Here is a 27,566-nt window from a genome sequence, read left to right as displayed (position 1 = left end):
CAAAGGAACATTTTTATTTTAATATTTCTAAAGGTACAAACACTTCAATGAATATTAGAAAAAATATTTACCTGGTATTCCTGTATGGCATCATTTTCAAAATACCACTTTTCTGCTCTTTTTATTTACCAATGAAAGTTCATAAACCTCTTAAATATTAAAGATTATATCATCTCACTCTGCCACAGTAGTTAAAGTTAAGTCTAAAATATTGTGAGTTTTATCAAAAACAAAAGAGATGTTTACATACTAAAGATTAAATAATGTACTAGAAGACTTTAAACTGTTGGTTTCATCATATCCAGAGCAATAAATCTGCATACAAACAGTATCATATAGCATCTGAAAGAGTTATTTTCCTAGTCTTCCTCGTATTTATAGAAATGAGGAAATTATAGCACTAGAAATACAGAATCTGAAAGAGGTGACCAACTTTTCAAGGATAATACAAAAAACATTTTACAAATGACTGCATTAAAATGCAAAGTATAGCAATAGACTCAATGTTTTGAAGTTTATACATATTTTAGAAGGACTCTGGTAAAAAAAACCAAAGAATTGATCAAGAATACTATTAAATGGCAAAAGAAACTATAATATTTTCACACACTCAATGTAGAAAATTATAATTTCACCAATGAAAGTTAACATCTTTCTTAAGCTAGAAATTTATTGGACTAAAGCTATTCAGATAAAACTTACTCTTTAACTTGAAACTGTTAACCCATATTGTATATAAAACCTCATTTTAATCTGCAGAGTATTTTTTCTTTCATATTACAGTTTCCAATTTTACTCACTTAATTAACTGTATCTTATCACTAAACTCATCACTAAACTGTATCTCAAACTAAACTCAAGCAACAAAAGTTTTTTTAAGTCTGTAATAAGAGTAGAAACAGCTATTTTTCCTGAAGCTGACTACAATTAAATATATTACAATTAAATAAAAAAATCCTAAAGGTGACTATGAGTCTTTTTGTGAAATATGCTATATTTCACAAAATGAAATATTTTGTTATGTAATGAATGACATAAGACAATTTAGAGCAATAGTTCTAAGCATTATCATTAGTTGGTCACATAAAAACACTTCTGGTTTGCGTTTTAATATAACAACAAAATTGTTTTAAATTTAAACTGTAAACAAGTAACATTTACCTTTTCCAATTGAGCGTTTTTTTTGGATTTGTATAAAATTCTCCCACTGCCACAAAACTGAAAGCACCAAGCCGGCTGCCAGAACAATGAAGATTCCACCAATATTCTGAACCCCCAGGGCACTGGCCTCTTTGCTCTCCTCTTCTGGGCAACCATTGCCTCTCCACCATTTCTCCTTCATCATATGCAGCTTGCCTTCCTCTTGCAGCTGAAGAATTGCTATGGTAATTTTGTCTCGATATGGAGAACCTAAGAAAGGAGAGGCTATGTTAAGTATTTCAAGGAATCCAAAATTTCATAATTAAAGGTTAGCAAGATGAGAGGAGGGCAGAGATTTTCAAAGTGCTTCAAAGTGTGCCAGTGTTTTTTTCAGAAGAGAAAAACAACTGGAAAAAAAGACAGAGACGTTAAACAAGATCATTAAAGTGGACAGCCTTGCTAGATAATGAGGAATTAAATGCTTTGTTTCAAGAAAGAATATGTCTCCTAAAAGGTGGACTCAGTTTACAGCATTGTAAAATAGGAAGAAAGAATCCACAAAGGAAAATGGATAGAGTGCAAAGATGTTTCATTCATATCTACAATTTATTCTACACTGAAACCAGAGCACTGATAAAACAGCTATCTCTGTTTTAGACCAGAAAAGTTGTGAAAAAAGGTGTTTCCCAAGATTAAATGCAGTAATTAAAGGGAATAATTACTAATAAGCTGTATTCGATGGTACCTTTTACTTAGGTGATAATGAGCAGTCACTAGTATCTGTTATGTGATGTGCATAACAGAAGTCACGGGTTGCATGGACTTAGACAATTTAAAAATAATTATGGCAATTTAATTTATAAATCAACGGGCATACAGCCTGATATTGTAAAAATTTGGGGCATTGTTTCTTTATCAGTTTATTTTTTCAGAGACAGTGTTTTGTTTTGTTTTGTTTTCCAGTGGAGGCAACAATATAAACAAAATATATTGCTTATGCTAATTGAGGTACCTATTCATCTGCATTAGATATTACATGATAAGTAATATCTGCTAATTTGTTGACCAGAAACATATAAAAATATTGAAGCACATGCATTTTTCTACATCTGTTCCAAAGGATTGGTTTTATTGCTTTCTCCCACCCAGAAATAGCCTGCCTCTAAAGTGTAATCTTTTCCTAAGACACTATACTGCACATTCCAGTTTTTGTGTACAGATTCACCCATAGTGTTTTCCTGCTTGTGGAAAAATACTAAACATTTCAGCTTGTATTCAACATTGCCTGTAATTTTGTTTTGATTTAAATGTGTCCACATCTATACATCTTTCAGTGAGAGTAAGCAATTAAAAGTAGAAAGACGAGAATCATAGAATATAAGTAACCTGTTGAAAAAGTTGGAGAAATAAAGATCTACCAAACCCAACTGAAGAGTTGTTTCTTTAACATAATCTTTTCTCTGCTCAGAAGCTGTAGAAGTTTATGGCTTGTCTACATTTTTTACAGCTTTCCTAAATAGGGGCATTGCCCATTCCTATAATTAGAAGTCAAATATTTTATTTTCATTATGCAATAATTCTCAACTATACTGAGGGAATTTCTGCTTCTCAGTTTCTTCCCTGTGCTCTTCTTAAAATACTAACCTAACACGAATGTGCAATGTAAATTCTGCCCCTCCACCACTTCAGATTTCAATATATTAGACCAGCTTATACTATTTTCTATTTTGATCACTCACTTACTGGGTATTCAGCCTAGGTTCCCTGGTATTATTATTTACTTGTTGAGATATGGTCTGTTTTCCTAAATACATTACAAGCTTTTTTGTATGGAGGATATCTATCTATCTGTCTGTCTATCCAATCAGTCCATTCACACATTTATCCATCCATCCATCCATCCATCCATCCATCCATCCATCTAACAGATATAGAAAGATGCATGTGCTAAATTATTTTTACATGTTTCTGGTCAACGAATTAACAAAAATATCACTTATGTAATATCTAATGCAGATGAGTATCTATACCATTAGCACAAACACTAAAGCACACTAAAGAAACATCCATCCATCTGAATTCTCATTTTTCAAACAATAGGCTCTCAGCAAATGTTTGCATATTCTGAGGAGCATAATAACTGACTAAAAGCATCTTAACATAATATAAGAGCAATAACATGGTGCTTGAGTCTCTGTGATATGTAATAAAACACCATAAATTAAGGTCATTTTGCTTGACTATTCAGTATGTATTAATTTGCTATATCTAGCATGGTGCCAGTTGAAAGATCAATTTTATTCTGATAATCATATATTTTCCCTGCAAAATGAATGCTTACTTGATGGGATCTCCATTTTAAGCAGAATGATAGTTTATCAAATGTCTGAATAAGAAACAGTGTATGCAACAAATCTTGTGTTGATAGTGTTTGTGAAAATGGCCACACCTGGTTAACAAAAAGTTGTAATTTCTTTTCTTTGTGTGTGTGTGTGTGTGTGTATGTGTGTGTGTGTGTGTGTGTGTGTGTGTGTGTGTATGTGTGTGTGTATGTGTGTGTGTGTGTATGTGTGTGTGTGTGTGTGTTTTGTTGTTGTTGTTTCTTTTTGTAGACAGAGTCTCGCTCTTTCACCCATGCTGGAGTGCAGTGGTGGGATCTCAGTTCACTGCCACCTCTGCCTCCCAGGCTCAAGTAATTCTCCTGCTTCAGTATACTGAGTAGCTGGGATGACAGGTGCCCACCACGCCGCCTGTATTTTTAGTACAGACGGGGTTTCACCATGTTGCCCAGCTGGTCTTGACCACCTGAGCTCAAGCAATCCACCTGTCTTGGACCCCCAAAGTGCTGGGATTACAGGTGTGAGCCATGGTGCTCAGCCTGTAATTTATTTTATATAAATATAATTATAAGCAAGATTTGTGGAGGGTGATTACTTGGAAAGTAGACTTTCAAATATAAAAAATTCTTAATGCACTTAAGTATTTATTTTATGAAAGCTCATTTCTCACTTTGAGAACTATTGAAAGAATATAATTTTATTGCCAACTCACTATATGCACCAACTGCATTGCGATGTCTATTCCAGCATCTTCAAACACTATATTCTCCATTACACTCTCAAGAACAAAATAATACACAAATAAACAAAAGCACCCTACTTTTCAGCAAGTGAGACACCTCTTGACTTCTTGCCACCTGAACTTCCTATTTTCAGCATTGATTGCAAATATACGAATTTCCCATTGCCAGCAAACCTCAGTACACTTGCTTTTATGAACATAGGAATGTTTAAATTATATTTGGTTTGAATCAAATGTACAAAGTTAATGGGCTTCTTATTAAGGTTTTAAACAAGATGAAATAACATAGGGAATATAATCAATGCTAATAAATCAGTGACATGTTTTACTTGTCCTTCCTTCATTGATCTAGTTTAAGTATTTTTTAAAAGGACAAGTAATTAAAAATGAATTATTACTTATTTGATATGTAATTTGACGCTCCTTTGGAAGTATTTCTAAAAATATGCCAGTTGAGGTTAAATGTGGACTGAAATTTCAGCTAGATGAAAAATATCAAGGACACATTGAGACCAAAGAACGAAAGAATCTTCCATTCTCCATGTGACACGAACAGCCATGCACTTAGCTCTAATGAAGTGAACACTCATTAATTATGTAGATAGAGATAGTTCCTCCCAAGTCCAAACTCCCGTGTGAATCTGTACGCTGGCAAACGAAGAACTGATGTTACTGAATGTCAACTGAGAGAAGCTCAGGAGTCACAATGTAAGGTCGCCTTCAAGAAATATCTACATTTTTTCAAGAGGCCTCTAAGTTTAATTAGAAAACACTAAGGGAATTATAAATGTGTCTATTAGAACATGCATCATTGTAACTTAGAGTCAATTTTCAAACTGTTAGGAGGACAGACAACCATAAATGAATGGAGGAAGGTAGACAAAAATATCTGGAAAACTGCAACACTCAAAATAGACAGATGGCCTTCAGTTTCAGTTTTACTAAAACCTTGTGGGACTATATGGTCACAGGGTAAACATATATTTTCTTTTTTTTTGAGATAATATGAAATATTTTGTCTAAATTTCACATACTTAAAACGTGGATAAATACATTTTTTTAAAAATTCAGGATAAACCAAACACATTTAAAGCCAAATTAGGCCTTGAATCTTCACTGCAATATCTAATCTTTGGTTCTTTTTATAACCCTGCTCTCAGTGGGAATTTCTTTGATAATTTAAACAAATTCTCCATCTTTACAGTAAGGAACTGTTTTGTTTGTAAATGCTCTTTTCACAAGTTGCCAAAAGATCCCATTTACCAAGTAAAAAAGTCCTAGGTTGTAGAGAGAGGAAGGAAGGAAGGAAGGGAGGGAGGGAGGGAGGCGGGGGAGGGAAGCAGGCAGTCTTAGTACATACATTTATTACATTGTAAAACCTCTTCATATGTCAGATGTATAAGACCTGATGCTCCAAAGAAGCCCTCAAAGGAGGTATAGAGGCAGTTTCAAGTGACATACAATGATAGCATATGGATAGGCACATAAAAACTACAAATGTATCTCTCCAGAATTTCCTCAACAATAGACTTACTGTCTCTAAGTGTCCATTTTATGTTAAACTTTAATCAAATATTTTTATGTAATATTGTGATTTCATGAGAATCTCTCACAAGACATAGATTAAAACTCCTTAAGAGATTAAACTGTGATTATTATAAACAGTGAACACAAATCTCACCAAATATTTCAGAGCTAAATTGCTGGGTTTATTAAATTGAGTTATTCTTATCTTCCTTCTTTATTTCCTTCCTTCCTTCCTTCCTTCCTTCCTTCCTTCCTTCCTCCCTCTCTCTTTTCTCTTTTCCCTCCTTTCCTCCTTTTCTCCCTCCCCACTTTTCATTCCTCTGTCTTCCCTTTCCTTTTTTTTTTTTTTTTTTTTTTCCTTTTGTTTTTTTTCCCCTCTTTTTTTTTTTTTTTTTTTTTTTTTTTTTTTTTTTTTTTTTTTTTTTGAGACCGAGTTTTGCTCTTGTCACCCAGGCTGGAGTGCAATGGTGCCATCTCGGCTCACTGCAACCTCCACCTCCCAGTTTCAAGTGATTCTCCTACTTCAGACTCCAGAGTAGTTGGGATTACAGGCACGCACCACCATGCCCAGCTAATTTTTGTATTTTTAGTAAAAGGTGGTTTCACCATGTTGGCCAGGATGGTCTCAATCTCTTGACCTCGTGATCCGGCCGCCTCGGCCTCCCAAAGTGCTGGGATTACAGGCCTGAGCCACCATGCTCAGGGCCCTGTTTCTTATTCTTTTGTTCCCTTCCCCTTCCTTCCCTAACTTCCACTTCTCTCCCCTGCTCTTCTCTCCCCTCCCCTTCTATCATTCTTTCCTTTCCCCCTTTTTTTTCTTCTTCCTTTCTTTCCTCTCTATCATTCTAGGAACCTTACTTTTAGAATGAAATGCGCACGTAGTTCTAAATACTTAAGTTTAAAGTTTAAGTCTATTGTACACAATATGTTGATTTACTTCTTCTATTGCCCTTTTACTACCCTGTACAAACTCTGAATTTTACATGCCAATATTTTTCTCTTTATCTTATTTCATTACGTCTAGATAATATAGAACTAATAATGTAAATGCAGTCAGCATTTCTTTTAATTCTGAGGGAGGCTTACTGATTGATAAATAACTTTTCTTTAAAGGTTGCACAGCAAATTGTCCAATAATGAACATACTGAAATCACATTATCCTATATTGAAAAATATATCCTGAAATCAATGTATCTTATATTTAACATGCTGAAATTGCATTATCTTACATTCTGGAAACCTCTCATTCAGCCTTTCAAACGTTTGTGTACTTTCAAATCAAGCTTCTGTATGCTTTAATCAGTTATAAGGGCCAGAAACAAAATCATTCTTGCTTTTTATAATATATCTCCTTCTAAAAGTCATTGCAATCAAACTGGCTATTCCCACATGCACTTCTGTTTTTGGTAGATGTACATCTGTTTGATTTTAAAGGATTACTTGTACAAATAATCTTGAGTTATACTACATATCAAATATATCTCGTGCATATTCACATTACACATCAGCAAATTAAAGGCTTCCATCTATCTATTAAAGGAAAGAACAGAAAAAAATAAATACTTGTTTATAATGTTTAAATTTATTGTTGGGGAAGAATTTTTCCCTTCTCTTATTAATGTCCCCATAAATTCTTTTCTTTTAAATTCAATTTGTACTGCTTCAGAAACAATAATTACTATTAATACTTATTGTAAAGTAAGATAATGTTAGATAACAATTATTATTGTTATTACATGTGTTCTCTGTGTCAAAGAAAACATGTTGCCCCTTCATTAGATTTTTCTGTCTGACTCTATGTACTCTCCTTTCTGCCTTTGAACTTACATATTGTGAACTCACAGCTTATCAATTTGTATTTTTTGTAGGTTCTCTTTTTCAATGTAATACATTTCTTCTAGCTTGTCATTACTTGAATACGTTAGGCATTATCTAAAATATACTAATTTGCATGCTTTGTGGGTATGTGATTATACCATAATCATTAATCATATAACATCCCAGGGACTTGTCTCAAAAAATTATAATAATGCTTTAGTTATTCCTGTATTTTGAAAAAGTTTTGTCCAATAATTGTTTCCAAAACATATACCCAAAAACATGAATCACTTTAAATATTGGCTTAAGACCAGACCAGACTACTTGTCAGTGGTAGGTAAGCAACCATCCTTTACTCACCTATTTCATTAAGCATTAATGAAGTGCTATCACAGAGTAAGAAATGTTTTATGAATAACATAATGAATTCAAAAAATGATCAATTTTAGTCAAAATACATCCTGTCAGAATTTCAGTATTGCACATCTTCTCAAGCTCTTATTAAATTTAATAGACTACATAGAGTTCATAAGCAGACTTATTTCACGTTTCTTGTATTGACCGCCTAGAATATGTGGTGACAAAAAAGTTTACAAATTCTTACGCCTGTTTAAACACTATATTTTAGTTTGATGTTTTATTTAGTCAATAATACTATTATACAATATCATGACATCATTTTCTTTATTTTCTTTTCCTCCGTAGGACTTGGCTCAGTTTAAACTAAAAAAGAATTTCTGTGATTATTTGATTAATATATATTTATCCCAATAAGCAGAGGTGGCATTTGTTAGTATAATACCTGGTACACAATATGTACACAATATTTGTTGAATGAATGCATGTATACATAAAGTAACATAATAATTACCTAATAATTTGTCATACATTCTTACAATTTTATCTTCAGCAATTTGAATTATTTAGCCAAACTGTAATTGTATATAATCTATAATTATCTCCAATAATTATAATATAATTCTATAAAGCTAAGCATTTATTATGTAACAATTAAACACTTTGTGGGCCCATTTCTAACCTTCTTTTAAGAGGAGCTAAACTCGGGTGCAGTTACTGTCATCACTCCTTGTATTTTCTTTTGAAGGCTGATACGGTTTTGCTCTGTGTCCCCACCCAAATCTCATCATGAATTGTACTCCCACGATTTCTACATGTTATGAGGGACGGAGTGGGAGATAATTAAATAATGGGGACAGTTTCTCTCATACTCTTCTTGTGGTAGTGAATAAGTCTCATGAGATCTGATGGTATTATAGGGAGTTTTCACTTTTGCTTCTTTCACATTCTCTCTTGCCACCACCATGTAAAAAGTGCCTTTTACCTTCCTCTGTGGTTGTGAGACCTCCCCAACCACACAGAGCTGTGAGGCTATTAAGCCTATTTTTCTTCACAGTCTCAGGTATGTCTTTATCAGCAGTGTGAAAATGGACTAATACAGAGAAATACCATTGAAAGGTCTTAATTTTATAGAAATATAAGAAATTCATGAGCAAAATGATAAAGACACAAAAGAGCAATTTCATCTTTAAAAACGTATCAATCCATAACATTTTAATACCAAAATGGTGTCAGATAAAAGTGAACCAATCTTTCTGATACCTAATTACCTTTTGACATTGGAAATCTGTTCAATCACTACCTTGCTGAAAATTTTGTAGTGGTGCTCTTGAGAGATAAAATAAATTATTAACTATGTCACCACAATCCCTTTCTTTTACCTATTCTCAAGATTCCTCAATAAAACATACGTGTGCATGTGTCTTTGTAGTAGAATAATTTATAATCCTTTGGTCATATACCACAGTTAGTGGGAATGGCTGTCATATGGTACAATCTAGTTCTAGATCCTTGGAGGAATTGCCATACTGTTTTCCATTAATGGTTGAACTAGTTATCAATTCCCACCAACAGTGTAAAAGTGTTCTATTTCTCCACATCCTCTCCAAACACTTGTTGTTTTCCTGACTTTTTAATGATTGCTCTTCTAACTGGTGTGAGATGGTATACTCTTGTTGGTTTTGATTTGCATTTCTCTGATGGCGAGTGATGATGAGCATTTTTTCATGTGTCTGTTGGCTGTATGAATTGTTCGTCTTTTGAGGAAATGGTCTGTTCATATCCTTCGCCCACTTTTTGATGGGGTTGTTTGTTTTTTTCTTGTATATTTGTTGAGTTCTTGTAGATTTGGATAATAGCCCTTTGTCAGATGAGAAGATTGCAAAAATTTTCTCCCATTCTGTATGGTTGCTGTTCACTCTGGATGTTAGTTTATTTTGCTGTTGCAGAAGTCTTAGTTTAATTAGATCCCATTTGTCAATTTTGCTTTTGGCTGCCTTGCTTTTGGTGTTTTAGACATGAAGTCCTTGGCCATGCCTATGTCCTGAATGGTCTACCTAGTTTTCTTTAGGGTTTTTTATGGTATTAGGTCTACATTTAAGTCTCTAATCCATCTTGAATTAATCTTCAATAAAGGAGTAAGGGAAAGGGATCCAGTTTCAGCTTTCTACTTATGGCTAGCCAATATGGGAACTGAACAATGAGATCACTTGGACTCGGGAAGGGACATCACACCACTGGGGCCCTATCATGGGGAGGGGGGAGGGGAGGAGGGATTGATTGGAGTATACATTATAAAAATGATGAATTGATGGGTGCTGACGAGTTGATGGGGTGCAGCACACCCAACATGGCACAAGTATACATATTGTAACAAACCTGCACGTTATGCAATGTACCCTAGAATTTAAGTATAATAAAAATAAAATAAAATAAAATAAAATAAAAAAGAATGGGAGGCAGGTTTGCCCTAAGCAGTTCCTAGCTTGAATTTTCCCTTTAGCTTAGTGATTTTGAGGGCACAAGATATTTTCCTTTCACATTGTATAACATACAATATCATGCAATATACAAATTGTATCTGATATCATTAACATATTATATATTGCAATATATAAACATAATGTATACTTTAATATACAATAAACAAATACAAAATTAAAGAAAAAAATGAGTAGTAGGCATGCTTACTCTTTGTTCCAGAGGAGACACTGATGTCCTTGGAGAGACAGTCTGAAACAAAGGGAAGTCTGTGCCTCTGATTGCAAGATGTGCAGAAATGTGAGGGACCCGTGAAAAAATATTGTGCAACACTTTCCTCCTATTGGACAAGTGAGTGTGTATGTACATGGGCTACTGAATAAAATATTTATCAAAACTGGTCAAAAAAAAAAAAGATTCCTGTATTAGTCTGTTTTCATGCTGCTGATAGGGACATACCCAAGATGGGATAAAGAGAGGTTTTATTGGACTTACACTTCCACATGACTGGGGAGGCCTAAGAGTTATGGTGGGAGGTGAAAAACACTTATTACCTGGTGGTAGCAAGAGAAAAATGAGAAAGATGCAAAAGCAGAAACTCCTGATAAAACCATCAGATCTCATGAGACTTATTCCCCACCACGAGAACAGTATGGGGAACCACCTCCATGATTCAATTGTTTCCCAACAACTCCTTTCCACAATACATGGGAATTATGGGGGTACAATTCAAGATGAGATTTGGGTAGGGACACGGAGCCAAACCATATCACTTCCTTTCTGAATTTATCCTCCCCTCCCTACATCTAACCTGACAACAATACAAATAAGTTGGGTTTCCCTCTGCCTGGGTTGACCTTTTTTCACTCTTTCTTTAATTTTCTGGCTGAACTTTCTCTCACCCAGATAAATTTCTTATGCTGACCTTTTCATCTCTTTACAAACTTTCCCTAGGCTACCACAGAGATATATAGTATCGCTCTCTTTTGGAACAATAGCACATTTTCAGATATTCCTATATAGTATTTGGTATATAATATTTCAATTTTTAAAGTATCTTTCTCTCCATTAAGATGATAATATGAGTGTCCTAATGGCAAGGACCACATATGAATCAATTTTTATCCCTATGGTCTCACTATTAATTGTTAAGTACATAAATATTACTTAGCATAGCTGTGAGATTCTAAGTATATAATAGTGAACAATATAACCATGACACCTGCCCTCCTAGAGCTTTCAGTGTAACAAAGAATATGTAAAATTTAGCAAGCTTTTAAAAATAAAAAGGGGAATGTGTTACAGAATTATGTGACAGATGAAACTATAATAAATTAGTCTTCAAGAAAGGTAAGCAAAAAAAGATTACTTCTATTTGATAAGAGGAGTAAGAATGATAATTCTTCTTTTACTTTTGCTACCTTTTTCTTCTCTCTCTTCTCTTTCCATCTACATTCCAGTTTTGGAAAGGTGTACATAGAAAAGGAAAATGATAGTGAGAGCATCTCAAATCCATTTTGTTCATTTCTTCTAGATTGAGAGGATAGGATGAGGTACAAGATATCAGGGCCACGGACGAATTTACCCAACTATAAATGACACTGTTCATGTAGAAGTGAGAGAAGAGAGGTTAAAAATCATCTGGTATCAAGAGAATAAAAAAATTTTCTAAAGATATATCTAATAAATAATTAGTTAAAAATGCAAATAACTTTTAAAACACAATCATAATAAACAACCCTACTAAAAATGGTCCAAAGACCTTAACAGACACCTCATCAAAGGAAATACACAAATACCAAGAGAACATATGACAAGATGCTCCATATCATATGTCATAAAAGAAATGCAACCTAAAATAATGCTTTATTTAAAAAACAATGAATAAAAATTACAAGAGTATGTTGCTACCTATCAATAATAACCTTGAATGTAAATTAATTCTGCAATCAAAACACATACAGTGGCTCCATGTATTTTTAAAAAGATCAAATTGTATGTTGCATATAAGAGATTATTTTTAGCTTTAAGAGTATTCATAGCTGAAAGTGAAGCGATGGAAAAGGTACTCCATGAACATGGTAACCAAAAGTCAGCAGGGATGGCTATACTTAGAGTTCAAGTGAAAAACGCTGATAGGAGACAAAGAAGGTCATTATTTAATGATAAAGGAGTAAATACATTAAGAGGACACAATAATTGTAAATATATATACACCAAATATTGATTCACCTAAATAGATAAAGCAAATATTAATGGACTGAAAGAAGAAATTAAAATAATAGTAGAAGGCACCAATACTCCACTTTTATTAATAGGTAAATCAACCAGACAGCAAATTAACAAGAAAATACTGTGCTTGAACTGCACTTTTGATATTGTTTGGTTCTGTCCCCACCCAAATCTCATGTAGAATTGTAATCCCCACATTTTAGGGAGGGAACTGGTAGGAGGTAATTGGATGATGGAGGCAGATTTCCCCCATGCTATTCTTGTGAAAGTGAGTGAGTGCTCACGAGATCTGATGGTTTAAAAGTGTGACACTTCTCCCCCGAACCTGCGCCCACTGCCACCATGTGAAGAAGGTCTTTGCTTCCACTTAGCCTTCTGCCATGATTGTAAGTTTCCTGAGGCCTCCCAGTCATGCTTCCTGTTAAGCCTTCAGAACTGTGAGTCAATTAAAACTCTTTTCTTCATAAATTTCCCAGTCTCGGTTAGTTCTTTATAGCAGTGTGCAAATGGACTAATAAAACTTTATATGGAATGAACCTAACAAACACATATAGAACTTTCCATTCAAGAGCAGTAGAATATGCTTTCTTCTCAACTTTACATGTAACATTCTCCAAGACAGGGCATAGTTTAGGCCATGTAACAAATCTTAACGAATTCAAGAAGGTTGAAATTATATGTAGTATTGTTTCTGACCACAACAGTATGAAAATGGAAATCGATAACAAGAGAAATCTTGGAAAATTAACAAGTGTGTAGAAATTAAACAACATGCTCCTGAACAAGTAGTAGGTCAAATAAAAAATCAAAAGGAATATTAAAAAATATATTGAAACAAATGACAATACAAACACAATATATCAAAACCTACAGAATGCAGCAAATGCAGTTCTATGAGGGAATTTTATAGCAACCAATGCCTGTACTTAAAAAGAACAAAGATCCCAAATAGCCTGACATTATGCCTCAAGGAGCTGGAAAAGGAAGAACAAACTAAACCCTAAAGTTAGCGGAAGTAAATAATAAAGATCAGAACAGAAATACATCAAACAGAGAATGGAAAAAACATAGGAAAAAAAATCAGTAAAACCAACAGTCACTTCTTTAAAAAAATAAACAAAATAGACAAACCTTTTACTAGACTAAAGGCAAAAAGAGAGGAGACTCAAACAAAATCAGAAAGAAAAAGGAGGCATTAAACTGAAAACTCTAAACCATTACTGAAAGAGATTGAAAACACAGTAAGTAGAAAGATATCTATGTTCATAGACTGGAAGAATTAATATTGTTAAAAATTTTCTTCCTGGCCAGGCCCAGTGACTCACGCCTGTAATCTCAGCACTTTGGGAGGCCAAGGTGGGTGGATCACAAGGTCAGGAGTTCGAGACCAGCCTGGCCAGCATGGTGAAACCCCATCTCTACTAAAAATACAAAATATTAGCCGGAAATGGTGGTGCGAGCCTATAATCCCAGCTACTCAGGAGGCTGAGGAAAGAGAATTGCTTTAACCCAGAAGGCAGAGGTTGCAGTGAGCCAAGATCACACCAATGCACCTCAGCCTGGGTGGCAAAGCAAGACTCTGTCTCAAAAAAAAATAAATAAAAAAATAAAAAATAAAAAATTCTTCTTACCCAAAGCTATCTACAGTTTTAATGCAAGCTCTATTAAACTTCCAATGTAATTTTTCATAAAAAATAGGAAAGCAATCCTATAGATTATGTGAAGTCACAAAAAAGCCTAATACTCAAGGCAATAATGAGCAAAATAAAATAAAATAAAGCTAGAGGCATCACAATATCTGATTTCAAATTATACTGCAAATCAATAGTAATCAAAATAGCATGGTACTGCCCTCCTCCCAAGAAAAAATAGACACATTGACCAATGTAACTGAATGGAGAGTGCAGAAATGAACCCACACATGTATGTTCAGTTGTCAAAATTATCAAGAACACCCAACGGAAAATAATAGTCTCTTCAATCAACGGCATTGAGAAAACTGGATATCCACAGGCAGAATACGTAATTTGGTCTTTTTCTCACACCATATACATAAATCAACTCAAAATGCATTAAAGAATTAAAAGTAATGTCAGAAATTGTAGAAGTACTAGAAGAAAGCATAGGGCAAAAGCTATACAACATTGATTTGGGCAGTATTTTTTTAGATTTGAACCCAAAAGTGCAGGCAACAAAAGCAAAAATAGACAAATGGGATTGCATCAAACTAAAAGCTTCTACAAAGCAAGGAAAAAAATTAACAGTGTGAAGAGACAACCTAGAGATTGTGAGAAAATATTTGCAAGCCACACACCCAATAAGGTGTTAAATCAAAATTATATTAAGAACTCACACAACTGAATAGTAAGAAAAAATTATTTAAATGAGTAAGGGACCTGAATAGACATTTCTCAAAAGAAAACATACAAATGGCTAACAGATATATGCAAAAAAGTTCACCATTGTTAATCATTGGGGAAATGTAAATTAAAACCACAATGACCTATCACCTCACACTAGTTAGAATAGCTATAACAAAAAAGACAAAAGATAACCAGTATTGGTGAGGATGTGGAGAAAAGGAAACCCTTACATACTGTTGATGGGAATGTGAATTAGTGCAACCATCATAGTAAACAGTGTGGAGGCTCCTCAGAAAACTAAAAGTAAAATTAGCATAAGATGCATCAATTTTACTTCTTTGTATTTACTCAAAAGATATGAAATCAGTTTGTCAAAGAGATGTCCACACTCCATTACTCATTGCAGCACTTTTCACAATAGCCAAGTTATAGGATCAACATTATATTTATAATGAATCAGAGAATAAAGAAAATGCAGTATACATAGACACAATGGAATACTATTCAGCCCTACACAATAATGAAACTTCTGTCATTTGTGACAATCTATATGAAACAAGAGAATATTATGCTAAATGAAAGAAGCCAGGCACAGAAAGACAGATATAACATATTCTCATTTACATGTGAGATCTAACACATTTGAACTGATAGAAGCAGAAAGCAGAGACTGGAGTGTTAACAGAAATGGGGAGATGATGGTCAAAGGGTACAAAATCTCAGACGAGAGGAATAGGGTCTTTTTAATCTATTGCACAACATGGTGAATATAATTAGTAACAGTGTACTGTACATTTCAAAAATTCTAATACATTTCAAATGTTCACACCATAAAAAAGATAAGTATCTGAGGTGATTGATATGCTAATTAGCTTATTTTAATCATTCCTTATTGTATTCATAAATCACAATGTCGCTTTTATGTCATAAATATATATATCACGAATGTTTAGCTTACAATAATTTTTTTAAATAATATAAACACATTCTACTTGAAGGAATATTTATAGAATACGCAGGAGAATACTCAGGTACCTAAGATCATAAAGGGAGATGCTTATATATGGCATATAAAATGTATCAATGAAGAATTCAAATTATAGACTATATGTATTAGAGAGTTGCCTTTTATTAATATTCTGTATATCCTCTAACTTGTGAAAAAGAGAATGTTATCAACCTGTAATGAAACAGCCAACTATTTTTACTGGTTCTGACATATTTCCTATATATTAGTTTAAAGTGACTGGTGAAATAGATTTGCTGTCATATTTCTTGAGTATTAAACCATGAAACTCTAACACTAAGTATGAAAATAGAAATAATTTTATCCTATAAACCCTGCCATTCTTATGATTTTGGCATCAGCATAGTAATCATTAGAATAGTGTTAGAAATAGTTTGATTTCCTTACATTATGCTTTTGTTCCAAAGTAAATGTTCTAATGTAAAATTCCAAGGAATTAATTATAAGAGTTAGATCATTTTATATTAAATCATTACCTAATTAATCATCAATAACCCAAAAGTTGGAAGAAAAAATATATTTTTTTCAAGACAGTGAACTACCCATCCTTTAAGCATTGCTTAAGTCCCTTTTGCAATTTGACCTGTCTGTTTTGGTCTCACTAAGCTCCACCCACCTAAGTCCCTGCACTAATAACAGGCATTTGTTTATGTCCAATATTGCATTTTCTCTATTTTATGTCAAATTTGTTTTTCCATGTTTGTCTTCTAAAAAAGAAAGATTATTTATATTTATATTTTATGTTCATTATTTTACAGAGCTAAGCAGGATAGAGTAATAACATTCTTGTAGATTGGTCAAATGTAAAGAAAATATACATGCCTTTAAAGATGATTTTTCTAATACATTTTGAGCTCTGTTTACTAAACAGATTGTTTACTAAACATGTCTTTAGAGATGATACGTCTAATACATTTTGAGCTCTGTTTACTAAAAACTCAAGACATGTTTAGAAATGGAAAACCATTTTACTTGTTTAGGTAATGCCCTATGATAGGAATTTTCTTAGCTTTATACAGTAGATATCAATCACTTTCTTCCTACAAAATGTTAGTTATCAAATTACAATATATTGATTAGCTGATGGTAAAATCCCAGGTAGGTTTCATTAGAAACAGGTTTCCAATTGGTTAACAATGGGTCATACTAATACTCTGCTTTCACTGCTATATATTTAATATCTCTAAATATATAAAGACAAGACATTTCTAAAAATGTAAAATAGAGACCACTAACATATTCTTTCAATTATTAGAGAACATTTCTTCAAAACAGTTTTCATTTTTTAAAATTTTCTATAACCTCATATTAGAAGTGATCAAAATATTTCTTTAAAATTCTTTATGCTACATATTCTGATTCAAATACTATAAATACAATATGATCAATATTTATCACAATCCAATTATGTGAACATGGTTGTATCCACTTATACATGAGGACACTAAGTGTAGTAGGGACTCAGTAATTTCATCAGGTTTCATCCAGGTGAAACTAAAATTTGTACACAAGTCATCTGACTAAAAAGGCCACAGACTCCGTGCAACATGTTAAGAGTATGTCTGTCACATGAGCGTCAGCAAATGCAAAGCATTTGGCTTTGGTATTTAGAACAAACATTTGACTAGTTTTTTCTAATAAGAGTAACTCATTGATCTTACCTACCTCTACTAACCCAAGGACAACTGTCTGACATAGTCTGACAGTCTGTGGCTAACTAATCTAAAGTAAAATTTGAAGTCATGGTTTTGGACTAATCAGTACAAAACATTAAATGAATTAAATGGTTCAATCTTTGCATATAAAATCTGTCAGAACTCTGTTTTATGAGAATTATCCATTTCTGCATTGTTTGGGTACCATTTGGTCAACATTTACAATGTTAATGATGGTTGTTCACAGTGGTGTTCACAATTCATCAAATTCCCTCTTGAAGCCTCCTAGATTGTAGCATGCAGCCTGTTGATGATGTCTGTGGATAAGGCATAACTTATTGAAATTCTCATGTTTTCAGTGACATGTCATCTAGACTATAACAAATATGCCAGGAATGTACAGATTGAACAGGTGTAATTTGAGTTTTTTTTTTAATTCTGTCTCTGAAAATTATTAGATCTAGATGTAGCCCTGCAAAATCACTTCAAATATTAAAATTGTGCTGCTTATGCAAAGGGAAAACAGAGTGCATTTTAATGGAAGGACTGACCTGCAGAAAGATGAATAATTTGCATCAATTTTTCTGCATTATGTTAAACTAATGAAGACAAATGTATTCATTTATTTCAGTAAAGCTGAAAATCTAAAGGCTGGCAATTTTATGCATCTATAATGATGACTATTACAGTACTTATTATATGATAAATTGAGAATTTTAGAAATGGATGGTGAATAAAACAGGGAACAACATTCTTCTCATACTGATTTCCATTTTAACAAACATTAGCATCTGCCTCAAACAAACAACATACCTCCACCAGTACCAATTCTACATCTCTTATCTCACCAAATCATGAGAAATAAAAAAAATAGTGAATCTTACGCATTTAATATTAGAAAATAGAAGTAAAAAAAGGAAATTTCATTTTGTTTATACGCCAAAGTGGTGCACTTCTACCATAAAAAGTCAATAATATAACCCATTGTTACATTTTTTATTTTAGGCTAATTATGGGTAAGTACATTATAATTTGATAAAAGTTACTTGAGGATTATTAATAGTATTACTGCTTTTGGATATTCATAGATAATACTGTTTTAAAGCATTAGCTTGTAAAGGTAACATTAAAGTTAATTACTAAATAAAATACACCCTAATATTTCTAATTAAATCAGTAAATATGAGAGAAATAAAACGTATATAACAGCTTTGTGTGTGACTAAAATTATCTTTAAATTTAATCTTCATATTAAAGGGCATTGTAAATATGTCCACTTCATCTTTACATTCCTCATGTATAGTGTGTATTTCAGTAATTCTCTAACTATTATATGACTAATTTATTTTAGGTTTTGTTCACAGAAATACTCACTGACTGTTAAATAATTATACACTCACTGACTGGAATTCACTATTGATTGAATCCCACAAGTAAAATAGAAACAACTGAAATTACAGAAAATTACAATATCAATAATATGCACAGACATGAGCACAATTCCATCCCTTTTTCAGCTGCCACATACATTGCTTGTTATTAAAGTTGTGAGGAACTAATACATGAAAGAAAGAGGTCACTAACTCATTGCTAAAAATAGAAATCATCTTAATGAGACCCTTCAGTCATTTTATAATATTTCTACCAAATTGCATAGAGCAAAGCAAAATAACACCAACTGGCCCTAATGGATTTTTTCTAGACTGCTGCTTTCCTACCAGCTCATGGACTGCTGAGTCTGCCTAGTCCTCAAAGTGTAATATGCATTCAACATTTGAAAAAGAGAAACCAAGAAGGCTTTTAAGTACGGGCAGTCAGGAGAGAAGCAATGCAGCCAAAAATGCCATTAAGGAGGAGAAATGTTCCCAGTTCAGATGAATAGATAATCACCTATGGTGAAATAAGAGACAAGACGGCACGTGCTCACACAATTTAGACATTCCTTAATGAAACTGCCATGATTTTGCTCCTTGCTTTTAACTCACTCGGAGCTTTTAAAAATATTGTTTTGAATGAAATAAGAAGTTCGGTTAATGTACTGAGTAAGGTCTCCTGCAACTTCAAAAATCTACCATACAGTAAATGCCACATTAAAATAACGTTGCTGCAATCAGGAAAATTATGAAAGGAATTTAATGTCACTCCAGACTTAATTAAACTTGCTTAAGCTTATTTAGCATTTACCTTCACATCATTGTTGATTGCTCCACTAAGGTATTTTTGTGTAAACAGAGCTTCCTTAATTAAATAGCTTATTCTGAGTCATTCAGCGATCTCACAGCACACTTTGGGCAGTAACTATCACACTCAGAATGATGAATGGTGGTGGTGAGGTCCCTAAACGAATCAATGAGAAGGTAGCGTGGCAGGCTAAGAAGAGAATGTATGAATTTGGGGGGAAATGGGGCACGGGTGGATATATGTACAATTTTTAAATTTTTTTCTGATTTCCCACTCAAAAGACTCATAATATTTTCCTCACCAAACTACATAGGCTTTCTTGAAAATATCTCAAAATCTGAGAAATAATAAAAGCAAAGAGAAAGGAAGTTCCTCTCTTTGATTACATATAGTTATTACTAAACGGTGAAATTTTCACTGTGGAATTATAGCTTCCTGAATATATAAATTAAAAAGCCTGGGGAACTTCTGGAACTAATCTGAATTTTGCAGAACCTAGCCCATATTTGCTCTGCTTTTTTTTTTTTTTTTTTTTTTTTTATTATACTTTAAGTTCTAGGGTAACATGTGGCATAACGTCAGGTTTGTTACATAGTGTATACTTTATGCCATGTTGGTGTGCTGCACCCATCACTCGTCAGCACCCATCAATTCATCATTTATATTCATGTATAACTTCCCAATCATCTCCCTCCTCCCCCCTCCCCATGATAGGCCCCAGTAACGTGATGTTCCCCTTCCCGAGTCAAGTGATCTCATTGTTCAGTTCCACCTATGAGTAGAACATGCGGTGTTTGGTTTTCTGTTCTAGTGATAGTTTTGCTAAGAAATGATGGTTTCCCAGCTGCATCCAATGTCCTACAAAGGACGCAAACTCTCCTTTTTAGGCTGCATAGGTATTCCATGGTGTATATGTGCCACATTTTCTTAATCCGTCTGTGTCTGCTTTGAATATAGCTATTCTCATTAACTCTTACTGAGAAAGACGCAAGAACCTCAAGGAATATTTTTCAACCTTAATGAATTCCTTTTTTTTGTTTATAATTACACAATTTTAAAATAAGTAAATATATTAACAATACTAATATCATTTTCAGCATGCTTCAGCAATGGTAACTATAAAAGGCAAATGCTAATTTCCCAGTTGAAGAAATGCAGAGTGTGATTGGTGGTTGAAACAATGAAACAGCAAAAAAAGAGAGACAAATAATCCTGCCCCTTATCCAGACAACGGAAACCAGGAGAAAGTGGTAGCAATATATGGTCCTTATCCAGACAATGCAAACCCAGAAGAAAATGGTACATATAATGAGTCTCAACTCCTTTCAGAGATATACACTAAAAATGGTGGTTTCATTTTTTTCAGCTCTTCCCAGATGAATACCTACAGGATGATGGGAGCCTACAAACCACTGCTTTCCACCTCTTCATAACTACTCTTATGAGTGTGCCTGATTTTTTTTAAATGTGTTCTGACATATCACTACCATATTTTCCTCCAGGTAGTCTAGACTAATTTAGACTAAACTCTGAGAATCTATCAAGTACATTATTGCCAAATTATTTAGCATTTAAGTGGACCCTGCAGATAATACATCCTCTTCTTTTACTAGTTTAAAAAAAAAAAATAAAGTTAGAGGCATAAATTTCAAGTTACTTTTCCAAGAGACCTGTAGTGACAAGAATAAGTTCAGAATATCAGTGGTGCGAAACTGCATGATATATGATATTCACAGCACTTATCAGCCTCTTCTTCTAAGAATATATGATTTTCCATAGGGAAAAAAACGTATTTCAAAAATTGTCAAAGAAGTTGTTCATCACATATTCCAAATAACTGGTGCAGTAACTCATGAAGTTTCTGGGTTCAGCACACATTTCTTACTGAGGGAAAGAACCATAACTTTGACCGAACTAATGCACTAAAAAAAAGAATCAAGATTTGAGTACTCCATTACACAGAGCTAAGCATAAACCAAAACCTTACTGAATAAAAGTATAATTTAAACACATTTTGAGAAGTAAAAAATGTTTATCAGCAATATAAATTGTTGAAAAAAACGCAATCATTTTAATACATTTAAGTATATTAAAATTAATTGCCCAATTTTGAATTTGTACACAATATTGTGATAACAGGGACCAAAGCCTGAGGCAGCCTTTCCCTGGTGGGAAGTATATTTTCTGTGGAGAAAAATTTAAAACAGTATGCATCAGTATCGTTATGCACTGGAAGTCTAAAACATGTAAAAGATAAAATAATTCCTTCCTTTAAAAAAATATCTTTTGGTTGGTCTAAGTTTCTAAACAATTATTTTTGAGTTTTAACAAGCTGAGATTTTTATTGACTTTCAAAATTAAGCAAATATTTATCTTTAATTCTTTAATAAGCATTGTATTCTAACCCAGAAATAGAACTGGAAAATTGCTGTTATACCATTTACCCCTCAATTGTATGGACTCAGCTACACTTCTGCCTATTTGGGGAGTAAGAACTCCAAGTTTATTTTTTTTCAATTCTTAATGACTGCACCAATTATTCTTTGTTATGACCTCTACTACATAAATGCAAGGAATTAGTATCTCAAAATTTTGTCAAACTAATTCAAGCTATTTTAAATCCTAATAAATTCAGATGATTTTCATATGTTAGTTGAATTTAATAATTAATTTTTTGGCGAAAATATTTACTTCCTAAGACGTTTAGAGTTGCCAGTAAGCAATGATTGGGTTTTTAACCAAGTCCATTGACAAATTTGCAGAAGTTAAGGTCGAAAACATGTATAAGGCGTTATTAAGTTATACTGTGATAAATCATGAAATGTTTTTCCCCTTTCTTTGAAAAAGTACATTGATGTAAATAAATATGCTATTACCTTTTTCTCTCTCTACAATTCGTTTCCTGTTGCTACTCTAAAATTTACCGTCAACTTATGACTTAAACAATACAAAATTTTATTATCTCACAGTTCTAGATGTCAGAAGTCCTAAAAAGTGATGTCTCTGAAGGACTGTATTTTCTTCTAAAGGTCACCTGGCATTTCTTGCTCATGGCTTGTTCTTCCATCGTCAGTACCAACAAATAATATCTTACAGATCTCTCTCCCTCTCCTCTCCCTCTCCTCTCCTTTGCTCTCCTCTCCTCTCCTTTGCTCTCCTCTCCTCTCCTTTGCTCTCCTCTCCTCTCTTTGCTCTCCTTCCTCTCCCCTTCTCTTCTTTCTCTCTCTCTCTCTCTCTCTCTCTCTTCTCTGTCCCTGTCTCTTTTCTCCTCTCGCATCCGTCGAAAATCACATCTTAACTATGACTCGACCCTATACTCTCACTATTACAAGGGCTCTTGTGATTACATTGACCCATATGGTTTAATCCAGGAAAATCTCCACATCCAAGATCCTTAACTTAATCGCATTTGCAAAGTCCTTTTGCTATGAATACATATTGAAAGTATATGCCTATATTCAACAGTATATTGCTATAAAGTAACATATTCAAGGTTCTGGGATTAAGACATGGACATCTCTGGGAAGCCATTATTCTGTCCACCACACGGTGCTAGTATCTGTAATGTTATATATATTTATATATATATATATATAATGTATTTACTTACGCACAAACATACTATTCATACATGTTTGTTATATATATAATCAAGATTTTATTATTGTTTTCTGGAAATTACAATTCATTATCTCATTTGATTATTTTGATTAAAAATAATTTGCCATATGAAAGAAGGAGGATGTTAAAAATAATCCTCAGTGTTAAGTATTCTAGATACGGCATTGGTAAATAGTCTGCTGTTTGTACCTTCTTTTAAGTAAAACAATTCTAATAATATTCATGAGAGCCATTTATGCCTCACTTATTTGAGTTAACTCTCTAAGTCAAATAATGTATTCATAAACCCCACATTTAAAAAAGTAAATTGTTACAAAAACTTTAGTGTACTCATAAAACATTTTTTGAATTTAAGATTGAAAAGAGAAAGTTAGCTAGGTTATGCTGTGGGTTTTCAACACTGATACAGTAAAATATCCACTGACCATTCTGATAGAAATTAATTTTCCTTTTTTTGACTTACCTATTTAGAAGAATATATTGATAACCTGATTTTATACAAATTGATAACCTGCTTTTATACAGTCACAGAGGGGTAGCAGGATGCATTTGGTTAAAACAAAATTCCTAATGGCATATGTGGAAACACTGTTTTACCCCTGTCTTACAGCAACTCAGATTAATGAACAAAGTATAAATAGCTGACATATAACCTACCCATGGGAGTGCCAACGCCATAACCTTTGGAGTCTATAAGGCCGCCAATCTGTGTCAGGTTACAGTTCCGCTGGGTAACAAACTCGATGGTTGTTGACTCCATTAGGAAAGCATAATCAGAGGTGAGGACTCGCTGGATTCCTTCTTCATTACTTTTGACCAACACTGACTGCCTTCTGCTACTCATAAAGGCCCACATTTTGTCATACGTGGAGATTTTTGATTTCTGAAGAAAATAAATACAAGTTGGTCATAAGAAAAATATTCCTTAGTTTCCATGTGGTCCTATAATGTTTAGACGCAATGGACCACATTTACTTTACTTGTACCGTCTTAAACAATATAATTTTTAAGGGATATATATATATACCGAAAAAATCTGAATCTGTATAACGAGTTTCTCATAGCAATTTCTCATCATATTTCTAGGTATAGTACAGATTTATTTAACAAATATATTTTTTAAATCTTAATGTTTAAAAACACATCTCAGTAAATCATAGAAAGTTATACATATAATAGAAAATAAATTATTTATAAGGAAGTTCTTTGTTCTTGTCTCTTACCTGAGTATTCCATATTTGTCAACATCTCTTTAACAACAAATACAGAAGAGAGAAACACTGCACTCAGATTGAAACTGTAAGACTGCAAGAGTTTGTTTGTTTTCCCCCAACTTGGGTTAAGATAACACAGATGCTACATTAACCCCCAGGGATACACACAAAAAAATATAGGTTGAAGAGAGGAGCAGAATGTGTTACCAATAAGGATGTTACAAATAAAGATGTCTACATTTCCACTGAGAAAAAATTTGATCACCTCAGAACTTCTTTAAGCTGGACTTCAGAAATCTATTCTTCAGGGCTACTAAATAACTAAAGATTCCTGGACCAATACAATTGAATAGTGCTTATATCCAACTGAAAATTATGAGTAGGGGTTTACTAGAATTTCATTACTAAAATAAGAAAATAGGTTTTGTTCAGAAGGTCCTGGTAAAACATAAACAGGAAAAACGTTAGCATCTGCTCCTTGAAAGTTCATATGTGAAACCCTTATCGTCATATAATTATTATACAAATATCACAAATAATCCTGAAGTTATAAACACAGGAAGGATATTCATCGTACTGCTTGCATGTTCATAAAAAGTTAAAACTCTTTTCAAGCAAATAGATATGGACTTTTTTGTACAGTTTAAGTGTGCTTTTATTTCTACATGTACAAAGAAATAAATGTGATATTACCACTATTTCCACTACAAGGCAGGCCCACAATATTACAGAGAAAAATCCTGGCACTGTTTCAATGATAAAATGGAAATAAGTACCTTATGATTTATTAGGAAAAAGAAAAAGGTACAATGAGTGTTCTATAAAGACAAGGACAGAATCAGAGCTAAGACTGGGTAGAAATCCAAACCTTTGCTCTGCAGTGAAACACTGAACATGCCTGCCTCATCCTCCCAAAGTGCTGGGATTACAGGTGTGAGCCACCATGCATGGCCAAGATAATTATATTTTATAATAGTGCATTAATTCATTCATTGTGAATATTTTGCTGTAATCCATGTGGTAAACACACCAAACTTTTTTTTTTAATCACAACTGAAAACCAAGCAACTTTAAGAAATGTTGCTACTGTATCCTTTACAAATATAGATAGTTTAACTTTAAATTACTATGAATTATCATATTATTTCACATTTGAAATATCTGATCTACAGTACTAAGTTAATTGGTGTAATAAGTTTACAAAACATATACTCACTTAAAATTCTTGAAATACTTTCCAGCACTGATTTTTCATTTCTCTAAGTATTTCTACTTAGATGGCAAAATATATTTAGATAGAAAATTCACCCAAAGTGTTTTAATTCTCATAACAAATATCAAAGCCCAAATTAAGAAATATGATTATCTGCTGGTCACCTACCAGGAAATGGGTAACTTTAGAATACACCCTCTCTCCACAAATGTCCAGAGATAGTTAGTCCTACATGTCTTTCGAAGCCAAAATAAACATGGGTTTTAAAAAAGTAGAATTTATTGAAGGGATGTGTTAAAAAACAGTTAGATTGTTACAGCCTATCTCTGAATAGAATGATGACTCCCCCATCCCACCCAAGCAGGGACTAGAGGTTTTATTCTCTGGGAGGAAGCAAGAGCATGCTGGACAGTTGAGCCAGGGAAGACTGTATTAAAACCAGAAGAAATAAGTTGAAATCCATAACCAATGTGCAGACCAGTCAGCCTCTTGATTCGTATACTTCCTCCGGAAAGAAAAGAAATTTTTTTCAAGCAAAATAGATAGTATTAACAGTAATAATAAAAAGTTGTCACATATATAAATTTTAGTATCTGTCAGACGTTATTCTAAATTATTTACAAATATTAAAATTTTAATTTTATAAAATATGTAAGAATTTTCATACCCCTTTTATAAACAAGAAAACCAAAACACAATGATGTTAATGATTTGCCTACAATTACATGGCTACCTACTGGTAAAACCATGACTCAAACATGAGAAGATTACCTACAAGGTGCATAATCTTAATCAGTGCACTACACCAACTCTATCTAAATATACATTTCATGGATTTTCTAACTAAATTAGCCACTACATACTCCACAGTGAAACTCAGTTTTTCAGCTTTGAGTAAGCACCTAGAGTTTGCAGTGAGCCTTTTAAAATCTATTAAATATGATCAAACAGCCAAGGATAACCAGATATTTGAGTACAGCCTCCAGCTGAAAATATAAAGACTAAAGCAAGCAGAATGGCATAAATGATCCTCAAAGTGGTAAGAAATATTTTACAAATGCAACAAAACAAAAACTCAAAATGCATTCTCATGCATTTAGAACATCAAGAACTCTCTAATATGAGAGAAAGCACTCAAGAAATGCTATCTTGGATATGAACTTGATAGGAGGGATAACTGAAGAAAGTATTCTTTGGCTGGGGCACCATGAGTTAAGGAACAGAGTCCTAGAAAATGATAGCAAAATAAATAAGGAGTAATGAAGGTGAACTAAAGCCTTCCCTCAGCTTTTTAAACTTGGGACAGGCTCCTTCCGACCTCCAGGCCCCATCTTAAGCTCACTCAGCCCTTTGTGATTCAGATAGCCTAAGCATCAGGGTATTTTCCCTTCCTTCTCGTAGATAATTGACTTCAGAGTTCTTGTAATTGTAAATTCTTTATTTGTCCCTTTTAAATGTAAATCTTTTTTAAAGGCTCTTGGCAGTTTTTCAACACCAGACTGTCTTTCTAAAGGGCCTGGAGCCAATCCTTTGAAAGGTAATCATCAAGAAAGGAGGCATCTCCTGGAACATGTATACATATGTTACAAACCTGCATGTTGTTCACATGTAACCTGGAACGTAAAGTATAATTAAAAAAAAAAAAAAAAAAAAAA

General features: G+C 33.3%; 1 protein-coding gene across 1 annotated transcript in view; it reads right to left on the bottom strand.

Moving 5' to 3' along the window:
• LOC108512380 (glutamate receptor ionotropic, kainate 2-like) overlaps positions 1-27,566 on the bottom strand; it is a 485,136-nt gene that overhangs the window by 12,550 nt on the left and 445,020 nt on the right. The window contains 3 exon segments of the mRNA XM_017847623.1: positions 1,162-1,213; positions 1,215-1,410; positions 24,142-24,367. Coding sequence (XP_017703112.1) covers positions 1,162-1,213; positions 1,215-1,410; positions 24,142-24,367 — 474 coding nt within the window.

Source organism: Rhinopithecus bieti, unplaced genomic scaffold, assembly GCF_001698545.2.
Source record: "Rhinopithecus bieti isolate Rb0 unplaced genomic scaffold, ASM169854v2 scaffold_28529, whole genome shotgun sequence".
In the NCBI taxonomy this organism is placed as follows: Eukaryota; Metazoa; Chordata; class Mammalia; order Primates; family Cercopithecidae; genus Rhinopithecus; species Rhinopithecus bieti.
Note: the sequence above shows the minus strand (reverse complement) of the source record. Positions and strands in the feature narration are given on the sequence as shown.